This window comes from Podarcis bocagei (genome assembly GCF_964188305.1).
Source record: "Podarcis bocagei genome assembly, chromosome: 5".
NCBI classification, from domain to species: domain Eukaryota; kingdom Metazoa; phylum Chordata; class Lepidosauria; order Squamata; family Lacertidae; genus Podarcis; species Podarcis bocagei.
Window position 1 is genome coordinate 66,571,552 of NC_138129.1, and position 19,352 is coordinate 66,590,903.

Here is a 19,352-nt window from a genome sequence, read left to right on the forward strand (position 1 = left end):
TTTAAAGTCTCACAGCAGAGTTTTTTTTTTCATTCAAGCAAAGTGAATGTAGTATTGCATTCTCAAGAGATCGTACTCTCTCTTTTCATCAAGAGCACATATATTATCCATAGAAAGCTCACTCGCCCCTTTCTGTTTTACTATAGGGAAATTTTGCAGATTCACTTCTTTAAAACGATAATCAAAGTTGCTCCTTCCTATCACTTGCTACGCAAAAGGGAAGCAGTATTTTCTTTAATGTAACTTTCTGCTTTAGTGACTGTGCTTATTTCTCCTCTCCCCCCCCCTTCCTATCCTTGCGGAAGATTGCTTGTATCGGACTGGAAATACAAATAAGTTTAGCAGGCAAGTAGCTCTCTAGAAAGGTGCCCCCAGTGCTGCAGAAAATTTTGTGTACAGAAAGCTGTGGACTGGAACAGAGAGGCAATCTTCCACTCAACAGATCAATGCATAGCACGAGTGTCCAAAGTTTGGGTCTGCATACTGAGGTGGAAGAGATTTCCAGCAAAGGAGAAAGCTTCATGTAACAGACATGCTGCTCCATCTTGGATTGATCGAGAAGATTTCCTTTACTCCTTTATTAGTTCCACCCTGGACCTATTAGAAGAAGGGTGAACTCTATCAACTCAGTGATCCCTATTTCTCAGAAAGAAAAATAGAGATTTTTTTAATGAAAATTTTGTTTTTTAGACTTGAAAAGGACTGCCATTTTACCAAAAAAGGTCTGAATATTCTCTGCCAATTTCTCCCACAATGCCCTGAAATTACACTACATCCAATGCATTGTGGGAGGTGCAAAATGGTGGTTGGATGGTCAATAGAAAAGTTCTGGTATGCTGCTTTCAGTGGCCACAAAATATTTGGGTGGGGGAAGAAAGAAGCTATGCCACAGCTAATGAAACCACACCTGAGTCTTTTGGGCCCTCCTCCCAACAAGCTGTTGGGTCAATTTTGCCACTTGTTGAGCAGTGTGAAGAATTTTGGTTGGCCAATTTCGCTCAGCTCTTTTTAAAGCCAAATTTAGGAAGACTCCATCAGTCAGAAAAGTGACATTTAGAGTCTTCATATGACCAAAGGTTGAGACTTCTTGGCATAGGAATTTCCAGAAATAGATGAAGAAGCAATTGGTAAACACTGTGGATAATTTGAAAAATATTTTTCTCTTGGACTCATTTATTTTCAGGACATATGTAACCACATTCAGAAGTTGGATAGGCATAGTTAAATGTGAAAATACTTAGCTATGCTTGATTACTCGGGGAATTGCTTATATTTCATCCTGAAAGCAGAACTCTTGCCTATATCAACAAGTTACCATTTAATTTTGATATATTGAGGCAGCACATCATAAATCTGGGAGAGAGGTACAATTCCCTCCCCAGCATTCAGCCTCAAAATACATATCTATCATTATTAATAGTATAGCTGCATATTGATGATTTAATATTTTACATTACATTAATGCTCCTATTTTTTATTTAATCAGTACACAGCCCTGCATATAAAATAGCATTTGGTTTAGTCATCTCAAAGCAGTAGACAACACACTAGTAGGAAACAAATAGTTCTTTTCAAAACCCTGAAGCATGAGTTATTGCTGCATTGAGCAAACATGAACGTTTAGGAATTATAGGTTTGAATAATTATCTCTAGAAACCTCACCTTTGTTTAATCTACTTTTTTCTAAGTGATTTACTTTGAGAATTCAACTTCACTTGCGTAATTTTCAAGTGTTTGAAGCTGTTTAATTCATTTTGACAAAAAGGGATGGAAACTCTCAGTTTCTTTTCACTACTGTGGTACAGCAGCAAACCAAGAAAAAATAAATATATTAACAAGTTTACCGAAGTCTAAAATCAATTCATATTAAGATGATTCATTCATGAATGCTGAAGTGTAAATTAAGCATTCAGAAGTACTTAAGAGCAAGCAATGAGTAATGATGAGACAAACATAATTGTGAATATTGAATACTGATGCTACTTGATTAGGATCTATTATATTACTTTTTATTTTGCAAAAGTTTTATATACTGCTTATTCAAAAAATCTTAAGCTGCTTACATAAAATAGTATAATATTCATTAAAATAGCGATAAAAACAGCTTTTAAAACAGTAGACTTTATTATTATTATTATTATTATTATTATTATTATTATTATTATTATTATTATTACCACTGCCCATCTGGCTGGGCTTCTCCAGCCACTCGGGGGGGGGCTCCAATACAAAAACATAATAAAACGTCAAACATTAAAAGCTTCCCGATACAAGGCTGCCTTGTTTGAAAATGCTACTGATTAAGAGCTAATTGCTTCTAAGGGTAATTAACATAGAAGCACTAGAAATATCCAGTATCACTGGAATTATCACAGGGAATTTAAGGCTGATTTACTCCATATCATAGAATTGATCTACACCGTATTAAGACTATGGTTTACTTAAGCTTTTTCCCTGACATGCTACTTTCTTTTTTACATTCAATGAGCTTTCTAAAGACATGGAATTCAGATATGAACCTTCTTCAGCCAGCTGCAGTCTGGTGGTATAATCCAAATTTAAGTTTGCTGAGTCTGTTTTAATGCATACTTTTTGGTCACCTCAAGGTCACGAGGTACTCACAGGGAATTTTGAAACCTGCCTTCTCCTGCATCCCCACTGTACCCAGTGGAACATATCCCAATATAAAATTACCTAATTATACTTGATCAACCTCTAATTTAAAAGTGTATGTTTTCTATACAGAACACATGAGGAAGAAAATGCATAGAAAGTCAACCTCCCCTTTCTAAAATTCCATCCTTTATTTTTGGAATTTCAGATTATCTCCTCCCCCACCCCCAGAACACACACACACACCAGCCACTTTGCAGAGAGGAAAAACATAAGCAGGCAGCATTTATGTTCTGTGCATGTGCGTGTGTTATTTACACAGAGGAATTACGGCACTACAAGATTTAACTCGTCCTTCAGAGACAATGGGAAACACCAAGCTGGAGAACAGCACGAATCAGCTTTAGCCCTGAAAAATATCTATATTTAGGCTCATATTTGAATACATTAATGATATTATAATATATTAGACCATTATAACAGTTGTAGTCTTTATTAGGCTATTTGAAATGTACATTTTGCTTGTTTCATGGGTTTTAATGGAAATAATATTTTAGATTCAAGCTTTTGTGTTGTCTCGTTCATGATGCCTAATTTGCAAGAAGAATATAGTTGTGCTTAACCAGATGCTGTGCTGATCATAAATATTCTATTTATGTAGAATGTCCAAGTATGCAAGTTGCTTTACAATCTTTCTCTTGGTAATCCTAACAGAGTCTAAGATAACTAACCTCTGTGGGTTCCTTTACCTGCATTACAGCAACGCTCCACTGTGTACCAGATATCTATGATATTTGTGGTGGCATAATTGCATGATATCAGCAATGCAGGCAAGTGACTGACTGCTTCCTGTGAGGAGCCAAATTCGGATTCATTGCCCACGTAATATACAGATCCTAGAGCACATGTAAGAATGAAAGCAGGTTTGACAGTCAAACTTACTTCCTTTCACCTCTGAACCATTCAAAAGCTGGGGAAGGAACACCCGCACTTTCGCATCTTATGAATCCACTCCCTCCAAGCGTCACTCCACTCGATTTTATTTCCTGAATTGTTGGGGCAACTACAAGGAAACATAAATATTTGTTATTGAAAGTTGCACTCGTCACAAAGCCATGTAAAACATGTTGATCCGTGTTACATTTCATTTCCTTGTTGCTCAAGCGTATCATCCCAAAATAATTTAAATTGAAATAGTGCTAATAATCTAAAACACTTCACATAGTCATGTTCTCTTCACTGCCACTTCACCATTCTACCTCACCATCCCAGAATGATGTCAGGTGAACAGTGCAAGCCCACCCTGCTGTCAAACACTGCTTAGATAAAGCCATAGCATTGGTCAGTCCAGCTCATCACTGTCTATTCTACCACTAAGCTATGGTCCTTCCACATAAGTGACTTAAACAAATTGCCGTATTTATGTGAATCTAATGCGCCATCGAATCTAGTGCACTCCTCAATTTTCAAAACCTTGAAACCAAAAAAGTAATTGCTGGCACCATCAAATCTAATGACGTAATTTGCCACCCAAAGGTGCAGTCGAGTGAATACAGCAGTGATGGCCAAATCTGGCCCTCCAGCTGTTTTGGGACTACAATTCCCATCATTCCTAGCTAACAGGACCAGTGGTCAGGGATGATGGGAATTGTAGTCCCAAAACAGCTGGGGGGCCAAGTTTGGCAATCGCTGGAATACAGTAAGCTCCACAATTCACTATGTTCATTTACTTGCAACAGTTAGAAAAAATGTTCTAAGATTTTTAAAATCCATGTTTAGGGAAATACATTTCCCAATGAATACCAGGAAGCATAAGCAATGACCATTCTCTCCCCCATAATTTATTTTATAATTTCTGTTTAAAATATAATGTATGTGTTCTGCAAAATACTATCTAAGCAGGACTCAACTTATAAATACAAATTCATTTTTCCAGGCTACATTCCCATTGATATAATGTTATTGCAGATGTGTGAACTTATGACTCCTCATCATTCTCTTTCTTCAATAATCACACCCATCCTTCTGCTTGTCATATAAAGAGGCTATAATCTTTTATGATACCAACTATTCCCAAAGAAGAAGAGCTGTGTTAAAGAGGGGATTTGTCAAGAAGCCTGGTCAGTGTCTCTATGGTTTTTATATGTCTAGTGGAACAACAGCAAGTAAATCACGTTCAGATTCTTTAAAGTATAAAAGTAGGAGGATTTTTAATGTTCCCAAATAGTTCTTAGAAACATTGGAAGCTGGCATTAAGTGCTTTCCGCAATAGTCCAACGTTACTACTGATTATCAATGGAAAGATACAAGCTACTGTGCCCCATGATATAGTTTGAAGGCACATGAGAGCTCCGCCTTACTGAAGCTAAGCAGGTCTAGGTCTGGCCAGGGCTTGGATGGGTGACTGCCTGGAAAATACATGTTGGGTTCCATGGTGGAAGAAAGGCAAGATATAAATGGAATATTAAAAAACAAACAAACTGCTGAACATGACCAAGTATTGCAGTGCGCATGTAACCAATTGATATGCCGGCAAGAGATATTTCCCTTTCAGGGAGACACGTAGAGCAACTTTGTTTATTGAATAGCCTGGAGACAACCCAAAATACACTTTGATAACTCAAGTGCTGTGTGCACAATTCAAGACTGCAAGATCTAACTACTTCTCTTTTCCAAAGTGAGCAGGGGTGCCAACTTGCATAAAATATTGGGGGCGGGGGGAGGTAATGTTAGGATATTTCCGTTCCACCTTAAAAGGGAGCAGGCTTTGTGAGTCACAGAGTCTGCGTATTTCCTGTTGACAGGAAGTTTATGTTTTTCTGTTGCTTTCGTTTCTCTCTCTCGGTGCCTGAAACACTGAAGCAGGCAGTCATGTTTTTCTCTGTTCTGACTAACGCAGAATATACTCTTAACTAATGCTCTCCTGCGTGCATCTTTCGCTGTGCATTATCTGCTGATAAGAGCGTGCATCAGCCCTGGAATGTGGCAAGCTATTTCTGGAGCTCGTGTCGCTGACACTGCGTGTCTACGGGAGATCGATGGACGTCCGGAGGCGACGTGGGGCCATGATGGACTTTGTCTCCCTGGCAGTATCCCAACAGGTAAGCCCACATAATCGATCACATGATACGGCACACACACACACACACACACACACACCCCATTTTAATGGCAACACCCATCAACTTGGGGGGGAGCAACCCCCTCAAATATTTTATGGGGGGGGAGGACATTAGCCCTTAGAAGTTGGCTCCTATGCTAGTGAGTTTGAACAGCATAGACAGTGGGGTGTCGTGGTTAGAGTGCTGGACTAGGATGAGGGACACCCAAGTTCCAATCTCTGCTCAGCTACGAAGTTCGTTGGCTGACCTTTTGCCACCCATCATCCGTCAACCAAACCTACTTTATAGGGTTGCTGTGAGGATAAAATAGAAAAGAAGGCACCTATGTAAGCCAGGCTTCTTAGAGGAAAGGCAGGAGGATATCAGTGTAATAACTAGATAAAGAAAAAGGTTTCCAAGACGCACTGATGACACAATATGAATAAACCATACACCCTAACAAAAGAATTTTAATTAGAAAGATATTGACGAATTTCATATAATGACTGATTCATGTGTTTATTTTTGAGGTAGTAAAGGATAACTTTCTCGCCCACCTACCATTTTACCATAGGTGCCATTTCTATTAAAAACAACAACAGCTTACACAACAGCTCACAACAGCTCACAACAGCTCACACAGTGTGACGCGGCAGCTAAAAAAGCCAATGCAATTCTGGGCTGCATCAATAGGAGTATAGCATCTAGATCAAGGGAAGTAATAGTGCCACTGTATTCTGCTCTGGTCAGACCTCACCTGGAGTACTGTGTCCAGTTCTGGGCACCACAATTCAAGAAGGACACTGACAAACTGGAACGTGTCCAGAGGAGGGCAACCAAAATGGTCAAAGGCCTGGAAACGATGCCTTATGAGGAACGGCTAAGGGAGCTGGGCATGTTTAGCCTGGAGAAGAGGAGGTTAAGGGGTGATATGATAACCATGTTCAAATATATAAAAGGATGTCACATAGAGGGGGGAGAAAAGTTGTTTTCTGCTGCTCCAGAGAAGCGGACACGGAGCAATGGATCCAAACTACAAGAAAGAAGATTCCACCTAAACATTAGGAAGAACTTCCTGACAGTAAGAGCTGTTCGACAGTGGAATTTGCTGCCAAGGAGTGTGGTGGAGTCTCCTACTTTGGAGGTCTTTAAGCAGAGGCTTGACAACCATATGTCAGGAGTGCTCTGATGGTGTTTCCTGCTTGGTAGGGGGTTGGACTCGATGGCCCTTGTGGTCTCTTCCAACTCTTTGATTCTATGATTCTATGAAAACTAACTGCAGGATATATCTTCATATAACTACCATTTTCTGTTTGCTTTCGAAGTTTTAGGCCCTAAAACAGTTCTCTCCAAAAAGGAATATGCTTGTCCTGAAATCATTCAAGAATCAATAAGCTGCTGCAGACAATTCAAAGTCTATTTTCCTCCATTATGCAGTCACACATCTCCATGTCCCCTTGAAATTATTTAATAAAGAAAACAACGCCTTTTCATTTCTCAGCCTACAGAATAGGAATGATGTTGATCAGTGCATTTATTTTAATATAAATTCAATAACACATTTTTCTCATTTGAATACCTACCGTAATTTTCGCTCCATAACACGCAGTTTTTTGCTCCTAGAAAGTAAGGGAAAATGCCTGTGCGTGTTACGGAGCGAATGCACTCGACCGGAGCCATGGCTGCCGTCAGTCAAGCAAAGCGGAGCCGCTTGCAGGGCTTTGAACGGCTCTAGCTTTGCTTGCTTTACAGCCAGGAGGAGGGGGAGGAGCTGAGGAGGAGGGAGGGAAGGAGAGCCATGGCAGCAAAGCGGGCAGCAGCCGCTTACACGCGAGGAGGGACAGACGGGAGCCATAGCAAGCCGGGAGAAGGCAGGCAGTTCAAAGCCAGCAGGCGCTTTTAAAGTAGCCGGTAACAGCTGCTGCAGCCTCAGCTAGCAAAGGTCCCAGCACTCTCTAAATGGAGCAATGAGGCTGCAGAGGGACAGGAGGGCTTGGATCAGGAAGGATAAAGTTTAAGCAACCAGCAGCAAAAAAAACCCAAAACCAACCTGGAGCTCTGAGCCACGAGCGCAGTGAAAACCAGGAAGTAAAAGAAAAGGCTATCCCCCCGCTTCTCAGCTGTTTTCAGGCAGGATAGATTTGAGCATTGTCTGGGTCCTAGTGCCCCTACTGCTTTTTGTGCTCCATTGTATTGCTGCTGGTGGCTGCTTATCACTCAAACTGAACCTGATACCAGTAGCCACCTGTACAAACAAAGTAGAAGGCTGCAAGGAGGAGAGCTTTTACACAGCTAATAGCAAATCCCCTGCAATCCAAGTCCTCCTCACTTGCTCAAATCTATTCTGCCTCAAAACAAGGAGCGAAGAAAAAGGCTGCAAACTGTTAAATGGAAAAAACCCCAGGCACAGGGCAAATACCTTAAGTATACCTTTAAAGCAACAGTGCTCTTTCCCTCCCTGCTCAGCTCGCAGAAAAGCTGCTTCTCCACCCACCCCACGCGTGCTCCTTATCCCTTGAGTGCTTTTCCTTCCCTCCCCACTTAAAACGTGGTTACAAAGCACGGATCCACATGGATCCTCAGGATTTTTGCACTGGGTCACCCCAAACTCACCATCAGATCACATGTCTGTGGCCACAGCATGAACCACAAAAATCATACATCTACTGTTTCATTTAGAATATTTTTTTCTTGTTTTCCTCCTTTAAAAACTACGTGCGTGTTATGGTCAGGTGCGTGTTATAGAGCGAAAAATACGGTATATAGCATTTATAGCACGCCTACTCCCCATTCACAGCACCTTAAATCCAAGGATATGTGTTTGTCATTCTTACAAAAGTGAGCAATAATTAAGACTATGGCGATGATGGTGCAAAAGACCACATAAGAGCTCTTATATTTCTAATAATTGGAGGGTATTTACTTATTTATTTTCAGAAGTAAGTAGGCAGGCAGGTTCAGAAGACGTGCTGCAACTCACGGCAGTTTCCTGTTTAACATGACTTCTGAAAGTACAGACACTCCTTTTCACCTCACCATCCTAGGTCTTACTCATGAAATATCCAACATTATCTTGCAAAATAGTAGAATGCACTTCCAGTAAAGCACATAGAGCAGTGCTGGAGAAATGATGCTGGACCACTGGACCATGGTTACGTTCTCAAGAATCACCTGATGTATAAATGTCCTCACCATAATCAGATTGTTTTTGGGGAAGGTTTTGGGGAATGGTGAAAGGATGGGGCATCAATTTCAGGCCAGACATTTTCACTGGGAGTCTTTAGTGGAGCTACTTCATAGGCCAGTATTTTCTAGCTTTTTGCAGATTTTTTTTTAAAAGAACAACATGTGAAGCCCAGTTTTGGAAAGGGAAAAATGTTTTCAGGCTTCCTGTAGCATTTTGAAGAGAAAAGTTCATGTGGTTCATAAATAGATCTATTTTCAAAATGTGGTTGAAATGACTAGAATTTTATGATGCAGAACTGTTTGCAGGCTTGCAAGAGCTAATATTGACTATTTACTTTAATGGAGAGTCATCAAAGACTCGCATACCAGTGTATAAATGACTTTAGGAGTGTAGCTAAATTCCTGGCTAGATTATTGGTAATGTTACTAGGCTAGCAATCTGAAACCCCTGTTGCTTCCACTGATGTGTAAGACTTAGAATAATTCTGGAGGAAATTACACCTGAGAATATCTGCTGCTTTGTGGTTATTTTTTGTTTGTTGGTTTCATTAAGACCCTTAAAAAATAGTGCTAGAAAAGTTCCAGTTACAACACAACTCTCTCCTTACTTTAAGAAATAGTTCTTTTGGGTGTCTTGTAAGAACCACAGATATATACTACTCCCCTTCTTTTGCTGAAATTTGTATTGCCGAGTCCCCCACCATGAAACAGAGCTCCTGCTTCTCTGAAAAAAAAGTACAAGAGAAGCAAAAATATCATGGATTTCCCACCACTGCTTTTGTATGCTGGAAAAAGCATCACTTCTGAGGCAGCTGCCAAAGGCCAAACAAGTAGTGCCCCAGGTGCAGGCTGCTTAAATGGCCAGGGAGCAGACCTGAGGTTGGTTGCATCCCCCAGCACAGGCAAGCCCCAGCCTGCATCCCCATTAGCCAAAACAGGATGCAGGCCAGAATCCGGCTCCTGATAGATGGCTGGGGCTTGTGCACCCTGGTTCCCTTGTCAAGGCCCCACTGGAGCCTCTGCCATCCTGCAACACTAGCGCACCAAAAGCGGTGAGTGGACTTTCTGGAAAACTGGACAATCCATGCTGAAGCAATGAGTCATTCTGAGAGGGGGGTGGGGAAGAAGAACATACAAATTATGTAGATTGACTAGGTAGTGGTTAGACCACTTCCAGTTGTTCTGTATAAATCAGAAGCATAGAAAAATAAAGTTGGGTGCACTGTGCCCAAGACCTTCTGGTGGCTGTTAACTAGCACTGTGGATGAAATAGTGTCTTGTGGCACCTCGCAATGGGTGGTCCTTTGGGTCAACAATTTCAGCGGCTTCCTGTGCAATGCCAAAATTTGATGCCCCCTGCCTCTCATGTTCTATTCTAAATAATAGGTGTGGCGTGCCCAAGGCTCTGCACCCAGTGTGACCAAACTGGTCACGCTCTTCTAAATCTGCATCTGACCCAGCAGCTAAGTTGCCAGGATGTAGGCACATAATTCCACAGTGCTGTTTTCTTAGACCGACCATGCAAGTATGAGCAGAACCACCATAAAACATTGCCTCCAAATCCCAACCCACAATGAAAGGAGGATAACATGGTCAATGGTATCAAAGGTTGCTGGGAGATCCAAGAGCAGCAACAGGGTCACACTATCCTTGTCTGTTCCAGAAGTTTGTTCGCCTTCTGAAAAGTTCGGAAACCAAGGTGTGGCTTCCAATTGGTTCCCGATTAAGCAGGCAACAATAGTGGAAGCCGCGCTGCATGTTAGGCTTCCCAAAAAAAGTTCAAAAACCAGAACACTCACTTCCAGTTTTCGATCATTCGGGAGCTGGAACATTTGACTCCCAAGGCATTTGGGAGCCGAGGAATGACTGTAGTTGCCAAGTACCTCAGGGTCCAGGGAGGGCTTTTAAAAATAGGAATGAGCTTTCCACCACCTCCCTCAAGATGGTGGGGCCAACCCACTCACACAAATATGCATTAACTACAATATGAACCCACCTAGTGAGCTGCCCACCCAACCTGCACAAACAAGCCGGGATGTGCAAGGCTCAAGCGGGCAAAGAGAACCTCACCTCTCTACTCCCAATTGCTCCACAAGAAGTGGCTTTTCCTCATTTAAATGGGCCACTGGGTTACCTCACCTTTTTATGCCCCACCCTTTTAACTTGGCTTGACTCAATGCAGGTTACAGATGAAAACCAGAACCACTAAAAACATAGAAAAACCAGTCAGTAAAATACAATTAAACGCTGACAGACTTTAAACTGCATACATATATAAAATCTGTTTAAAACATATAACTAATCACAATAAAAACAGCATGGCACCAACCCTTTCATTAAAAGCAGTCAGTTCCCAAAAGCCTGTTGGAAAAAGAAAGTTTCCACTTGCTGGCAGAAGGGCAGCAAGGAGGGAGCTGGTGTAGCTTCTCTAGGGAGGGAGTTCCAGAGTCTGGGAGCAGCCACCAAGAAGTCCTTCTCCCGTCTCCCTACCCAGCATGCCTGTGGGGGTGGCAGGGCTGTGAGAAAGGACTCCCCCAAATATGTCAAAACCCAAGCAGGTTCATATGAGGGAATACAGTCTTTCTGATAGCTTGGACCTAAGTCACATAGGGCTTTGCCAGCACTTTGAATTGTACACATTTATTTGCGATGTGTAGTTTAGACTTCAGAGCCACCGATAGCTCACCTAGAAAACCTGTGAAAACTGCTTGGATTCACTCCTAGACCAAAGCCATTATATTATTATTGTTAGAATATATCTGCACTAAGCCAGGAGGAACCAGACCTTTAAATATGCTGGCAAAAAATGATTTAAACTCTACTAAATCCAAGTAGCAATTATAATCCTTCTAATGTTCTTGGCAAATTTTCTGTGAGGCCATTAGAAATATTCTAATTGATATTAATATTCTTCTCTGGAAACAAATACAGTAAGTAATACTACATCATTCCAAGCAATTTTTTTTACCAGCCAATCAGACTTTGTTAAAGCTAGCTATTTATTATTGTTAATTATTGAAACTGTAGCAGCACTCAATAACGTTTTATGTCAAATAAGATGTTTTTATTTGGATATTATTAATATAGCTTCAGTTCCACAAGAAAGCTATATTGCACTGTCATAATTTTCTTTTTGAAGATAAACAAATCATGATGAAATCAGTCATTAATCAAATATACATTTTAAAATTTGATGTCTTGGCAGTGCAGAAAACAATGACTACAAAGAGATCAAGAAAACCAAGGAGTCAGGAAGATTTTTTAAAAATAGATGGCTTTAAAAGTTTGTTCTATACAATAGGAAAGGAGAAGGAAAATGTGGTAAACCAAAATATATACAGATAGAGCACTAGAGTTTTCCTTTATGATTCTGTTACCCTTCCCAGTCATTTGCAGTGCAGAAATACACAGGTATTGTACTTGGACCAAATGTAACAGGACACTGGAGTTGCTTGAATATGATACTTGCAGGATTCCACCCCACTCCCCACTCTTTCTAAACTGTCTGGTACAGGGCATGAAAATATGATCAGAGCAGGGCTTGGGAGAGGGATCAACCCGTTTACCTTCACAGTTTTTCAGGTTGAAACCAGCCCATCTATCAAAGTTGCGTTTGCCCAGTGTAGGGTAACATGCCCATAATGGTACCTGCATGTTTGCAGCTTTGGGTGACATTTTAGTTGAGCAAATTGTGCAGGAGGAACAACTTTAAAACAGCCTTCCCTAGTCATAGAATCATAGAATTGTAGAGTTGGGAGGAACCCAAGGGTCATCTAGTCCAACTCCCTGCAATGCAGGAATCTCAGCTAAAGGATCTAAAGCAGTGGTTCCAAATTAGTGGTCTGGGGACCCCTGGGAGTCTGCAGAATGAACCCAGGGGGTCCCTTGCCACCCACCCAACTATTTTTTTTCATTTTTGCTTGGTAATATCACAAATTTTATGGTCTGTTTTAGCGCCATGCAATTTTTCAATATATTGGCCAAAACTGGATTTGAAATCACCCCGCAATAACAATTTTGACCCGGCAATATGCAGCAATATATCGCTCCTTGAGTGAGAGAGAGCAAGGCAGCCAATTTCAAGGCACCACTGACATCACTTGATGGTCTCAGCTGATAACGCTGCTGATCTGAGCTGCCTTCCCTCACACTGAGGGAGACCAGGGCAGATGATCGCCCTCACTTCAAGGCACTGTGGCACTACCCTCCCCTGGCACTGAGGCAGAGCAACTGTTCTCAGTCAGCAGTAAAAGCAGCCGCCGCCACAGTGGACATGCATTTTCGCTGGCTGCCCCACTGGTGGGGGCTTGATGTACACTCCATCCCCATCCCCTCCCACCTAAAACATGCAGTGGAGGTGACTCTGCCTCCTCTCCCCCCCCCCATGTGATTTCCGCAGCTGCTCCTTAGCTCATCCGCATGCCTGATCTCCAATTTCAGGCATTGTGATGTATCGGAATATCATGATGTTTAGCTGCTGATTTATCACAATGTCGAAAGCCAGCCCTAGTCTGTTTTTCAGTATACCTAAAATCTTTTGCTTATTAGGGGCTACCCCACATTTTGTTTGAAAAATTGCTTTGCAGAGGTAACTATCATAGAGTTATGTTCAAAAGTAGGGGGTCCATGGCTCGGCTTTTGAAAAACAGGGGTTTTTCACTAATTAGCTAATTTGGAACCACTGATCTAAAGCCATAGCTGTCAACGTTTCCCTTTTTTAAAGGGAAATTCCCCTAGTCCGAATTGGATTCCTCACAAGAAAAGGGAAAAGTTGACAGCTATGTCTAAAGCATCCATTACAGATGACCATCCAACCTCTGCTTAAAAACCTCCAAGGAAGGAGAGTCCATCACCTCCCAAGGGAGACTGTTCCACTGTTGAACAGCTCTTACTGTCAGAAAGTTTTTCCGTATCTTTAGTCGGAATTTCCATTCTTGTAACTTGAAGTGCTGTGGTCTTTCCCCAATTCGCCACCCCCTTTCCATAGCTACAGGGATTCAATAATCAATCCTCAATATCATTTCTAGTGGCACCCTTAGTGGCAATCAGCCTGCAATGCCTTTTATACAATGGGATGCACATGAATATCCAAAAGGGACGCACATATTCCCTTCCCTTCCATTTTTGCTTCAAAGCCTGTTGCAGGTTGGCCTGAAGCCTACTTTTCAGTGTAGGAAGGAACTGGGGGGTTCCCAGGGGTGGCACTAAAGAGGTTAGGTGCTGAGCTAAGGAGTTTCTTCAGACTTCATTGTGGTCCTCTTCCATCAGTTCCCGATAGTGAGATACAATGAAAGTTACTGGGAGTGTTAGCAGCTTCTAGTTATACTTTACATTTATTGTGGGGAAATTAGCCATGTGTAACCCAGGCTGCGATTATTCTTGAAGTTCCAAGAGACATACAACAAATCATGCGCAGAACTGCTGGACACTTTCTTTTGTTCCTAGTTTTACATATGCTTATCTCAGCAGCTAATTGTTCCCCCTAACTGGGTCAGTCTAGGACATTATGCTGCCAGAGGCAGAGGACAAGATAGCATCCCTCCCAGAGTGGGTGCTATTGGCTCACCTTAATAACCATTTTAGTTGCTCTTTTCCATACATTCTTTGGAGCCACAAACTGCTTTGCAAAATGGGGTACATAAAGTATTGCTTACATGGCCACATCATGCATGTATACAATGGCATTCTGAATTCATCACATTTAAGAACAGGAAAAGAGCCCTGCTGGATCAGACCAAATACCCATCTAATCCAGCAGCACATTGCTCTCCAGTTGCCAATAAGATGCCTATATGAAGATGGCAAGCAGGACCTTAGTACAAGAACACTCTCCCCATGTGCATATTGTGTAGGACATGAGAGGCATTACATAGTCATTATAACTAGTGGCCACTGATGGCCATTTTCTGATTCATCTTCCATGAATTTGTCCAACTCCCTTTTAATAACACCCAAATTGGTGGCAACCACTTCATCCTAAGGTGGTGAATGCCATAGTTTAAGTATTTATTATGCCTTAGGGTCTGATCTAAATTTCAGAGTTTAGACTTCTTCTAAGGCTCCTATACAGCATCTTAAAAAGCAGACACATCACCTTGTTGACAAAGGTCTGTATAGTTAAAGCTATGGTTTTCCCAGTAGTGATGTATGGAAGTGAGAGCTGGACCATAAAGAAGGCTGATCGCCGAAGAATTGATGCTTTTGAATTATGGTGCTGCAGGAGACTCTTGAGAGTCCCATGGACTGCAAGAATATCAAACGTATCCATTCTTAAGTAAATTAGCCCTGAGTGCTCACTGGAAGGACAGAGCCTGAAGCTGAGGCTCCAGTACTTTGGCTACCTGATGAGAAGAGAAGACTCCCTGGAAAAGACCCTGATGTTGGGAAGATTGAGGGCACAAGGAGAAGGGGATGACAGAAGATGAGATGGTTGGACAGTGTTCTCGAAGCTACAAACATGAGCTTGACCAAACTGCGGGAGGCAGTGGAAGACAGGCGTGCCGGTCTATGGGGTCACGAAGAGTCGGACACGACTAAATGACTAAACAACAACATCATCAAGGCTCCTACACATATGCTCCATGAATCTCAGGATCCAAGTGCTCAGGAGACCTTGTTTATATTTCATCCTTTCTCCAAACAACTCAGGGCACACGCCCAGACTGATCCCATTGTATCGTCCCAATTGCCCTCTTATGTATGTTAAGCTGAGAAACAGTGAGTTGTCCATGAGAGATTAATAGTGGATAGCAAGTGTTGGTGTAGTGGTTAAGAGCGGTAGACTCGTAATCTGGTGTACCGGGTTCGCGTCTCCGCTCCTCCACATGCAGCTGCTGGGTGACACTTCTCTGAAGTCTCTCAGCCCCACTCACCTCACAGAGTGCTTGTTGTGGGGGAGGAAGGGAAAGGAGAATGTTGGCCGCTTTGAGACTCCATAGAGTAGTGATAAAGTGGGATATCAAATCCAAACTCTTCTCTTCTTCTATCCAGTCCAACTTCCCGTCACTATGTTTTGATAGCCTTATACCTGGCAAAATGTGTATATGCACAGCTCCATTCTGCTTGCTGAGAACTCCAGGCATACACTGGAGCACTTGTGGATCTTTGCATCCGGGCCTGTAGCCAATGAGGAACACGGAAGTCTTGTTGCTTAATGAGCAGAACGTCAATAGCCTAAAGAGAGCCAACTCAGAAAACTTCACAAAGAAATGTGAAGATCCAAAAAACCCCCAGTAACTTCTTTCTATTCTATAGCAAGTTTAATCTTTTAACATTTTAATGAGCTTTGAAACCTTTTTATGTTCATGCTTTTGAGGGTTTATTTAGCGACACATTAGCACAACAAATGAGAGCATTTCTTTCAGCAAATATGTATAATTTCTTTGTTCAGGAATCTTTTTTGGCATCTGCTTTGCATGGCCTCCTCTTCTTCCATTCTTCACAACTCACAGCTATGTTAAAGGGCTAAAGAGCCTCACTAGAAGTGAAACTGTCTCTCTCATTCCAACTGTATATTAGGTAGAGTAGTGCTAAATTTTGTTCCCATCCCAAATGTTTGAGTTCTGTTCTGTTTTAAATATGCAGGTAATGAAAGTGTAGATAAAGCTGTGCAGGAGGTATATTGGCATTCAGATGGATGCAAAAAATATGCAAAAAATCCTTCTTCTATCTGCACCAGGTTTCCTCTTTTAACATTTTAATGAGCTTTGGGACTTTTATGCATATTAGTTATGTTGCCCTAATTACTCATTATAATTCTAATGTGCATTTTTATATTTAATTACAATGCTTATAAAGATTTGATATGGACAGTAAATTATTATAACTAGCATGTGCATAATGATTATGAGCTGAATTTATTAACTTTTACGCTAGCATTCAACAGTGCTAACTTTCAATTTCACCTTTGTGATTAATCACATTGTCTGATTAAACAAACATTTTGTGGTATTAATTGTAAAGTCATAAAGCAATACGGCTTTATTTAGCAAGATTTGGACCCTGTTTTTTATTTGTGCTTTTCATTTTCATTTTGTTGAGGTTGTTCTTTTAGCAATTTGCTTGTCAATGTGCTGAAACAAAGATTATTTTCTTTTAAATGATCTTTCTAATAAGTGGAGAAACAAGAATGGGTGAGATCCAATGTAGCATTAGAACAAGACGTTGGAGAGTTGGCATTGTTGAACATACTGTAGTGCACAAGCTAAACTGTAACCACATATCATCATCATCATCGATGCCCAACATCCTTCACAAGTGTAAAATGCCTACTAGGTGTGACATTTACATTCCCATTTATAGAATTCATGTTGTACAAGTGGACTGGCATGATTGGATATTGCCCAATGATTCTGGAATGCCTGGAACTTACTCTAGTTGAAAATTATTTGCCTCATTGCACATATATTATTTGTTTCTCTCTGTGTCTGTGTCTTTTTCATATCTACTTTGTGTCCATTTGCCCATCACTTTGTCCCTCAGTGGCAGCTGGGAGTCTTGAGGAGGGTTTTTCTTGGATTGGTGATTTCCTTCCTTCCTTCCTTCCTTCCTTCCTTCCTTCCTTCCTTCCTTCCTTCCTTCCTTCCTTCCTTCCTTCCTTCCTTTGATAGCTCTTATTGCATGGGATTTCAGCCACAGTGATAAGATCTTTGCTTTAGATATCTGTATAATTTGGGGAGAAATAGCTCTTTCAAGTAGCTCATACACATTTCCTCCAATTACCGGTAGTCCTCATAATATGATGATGAAACAGAGGCACAATTATTCCTTCTAACAGATTATCAGTGTTTTTAATTATGCATAATTTAGATAATTTCAGATTCTTATAAAATATGAATTTCCCACAGGTACGCCTAATGGATTGTTATAACTGCTTATAAAAATTGCTTATAAAATCAGTGATACACATTAAGTGGCTCCCGGTTTCCAAATATGCCAGCAGCAGATGAGGATTATACTGAAAGATACAGTTTATTAGGGCATGATCCATCCACCCATAATTAAATACTGCTCAGTCCCATTGATTCCTGTAGAAGAAACGAAGGCAAAAATTGCCCAATGGGGCACAAACGTTTTATTGTGTCATGATCTCAATGTATTGTAATTGCAATATTGAAAATTTGGAACTCCTCCCCCAACCTGCCTGAAGCAAGTTAATGGAAAATATGGTTCTTTTTAGTGGAAAGGAAGGATGCAAACATTAGGCCTGTTTATTTTATTAAATTTATTTTGAAGGGGGTAAATAAAATTATCATAATGAAGACAAGGCTTTAAGAATTGTAGTTTCATCAAGATGCAACCCCAATCGTGTTATGTTATGCCATGTTATCAAATGCTGTAATTTGATATAGTGTCAAGTCATGGAAAGGAGAGTAATATGAGTTGTCAAAAATCATGCCTTAATGTAGGGCTGATCATGGGCTATATCAGTAATATTCAGACTTCTGGCTATAAAGAACCCTTGTCCTCTGCTGAAAATCCTTCACATTTACCATGTGTATGGAGGAAGATTGTAGATAATGTGCTAGGGCACATATGCCATCCATATGAGGCATTAGCCACGCTGGCTGAATCTCACTGCTGCTGTCCTGATTGCACTAAGAGGGCAATCTAGAACATTCCCAACATCAAAGGGAAAGCTCATAACAGCTGTCCCTAGTTGTGTCCCTTCAGGAATTGAAGTCCTTCCATTTGTGGAAAAGTTTCTGATCCACCGGAGGCCCCTGCTAATGGAAGAGGAGGGGCAATATTCACCAATTCTGCCTCTCCCTTGCAGTTTCCTGAACCCCTCTAATCTGTTCAAGAATATCAGTCCGAGAAAACAATGAAAAGTAGAATCAAGCCTTCAGAAATAGTAAACAAAATATGCTTGCCCACATCTAGTGTTAGCAGAGGCATTTGTTAGATCAGTGGTAGCCAATGGGCTCCAGATGTTGGACAATAGTTCCCACCAACCCCAACTGGAAGTTCTGGAAGGCACCATGTTAGTGATTCCTGTATTAAATCAAATATTATTCTGCGAATTTATTGACTCTTTAAACTTATGGAAAAGCACCATTGTATACAACCTGGTATCTTGATATAATATTTCGTTATATTTGTATACTGTTTAAGGACACAGACAATGCTTGTTAAATGCTATGCTGCCATCCCAATGCTTACTTTCCCTGCCATCCATTTCCCTCTGTGTTAATTGTGTGCCAGTGCAAGTTCTCTAATGGGTCTGTCTGGTATGGAAATCAAACACCAGACAGCCAATCATCCCTACCACCTGTACTTATTGTGCAGACTATCTGTCTTAAGAAGAAGCTGCATGTGTTCATTGATGGGAGACTATATAATAAGCCATTTTCTTTACAACATGCATTACAGAATGACCCTATCCACTTTGCAAATTAACTGAACAAAGAACTCATTAAAGAGTTTGTTCTTAGTCCCATGCATTTAGAGATG

At 41.1% G+C, this 19,352-nt stretch overlaps 1 protein-coding gene across 2 annotated transcripts in view; it reads right to left on the reverse strand.

Annotated features, from left to right (window-relative positions):
• NEGR1 (neuronal growth regulator 1) overlaps positions 1-19,352 on the reverse strand; it is a 457,176-nt gene that overhangs the window by 96,627 nt on the left and 341,197 nt on the right. For both annotated transcript variants that reach the window (XM_081193857.1, XM_081193858.1), the window contains exon 5: positions 3,556-3,676. In XM_081193857.1, coding sequence (XP_081049983.1) covers positions 3,556-3,676 — 121 coding nt within the window. The remainder of the gene's footprint in view (positions 1-3,555; positions 3,677-19,352) is intronic.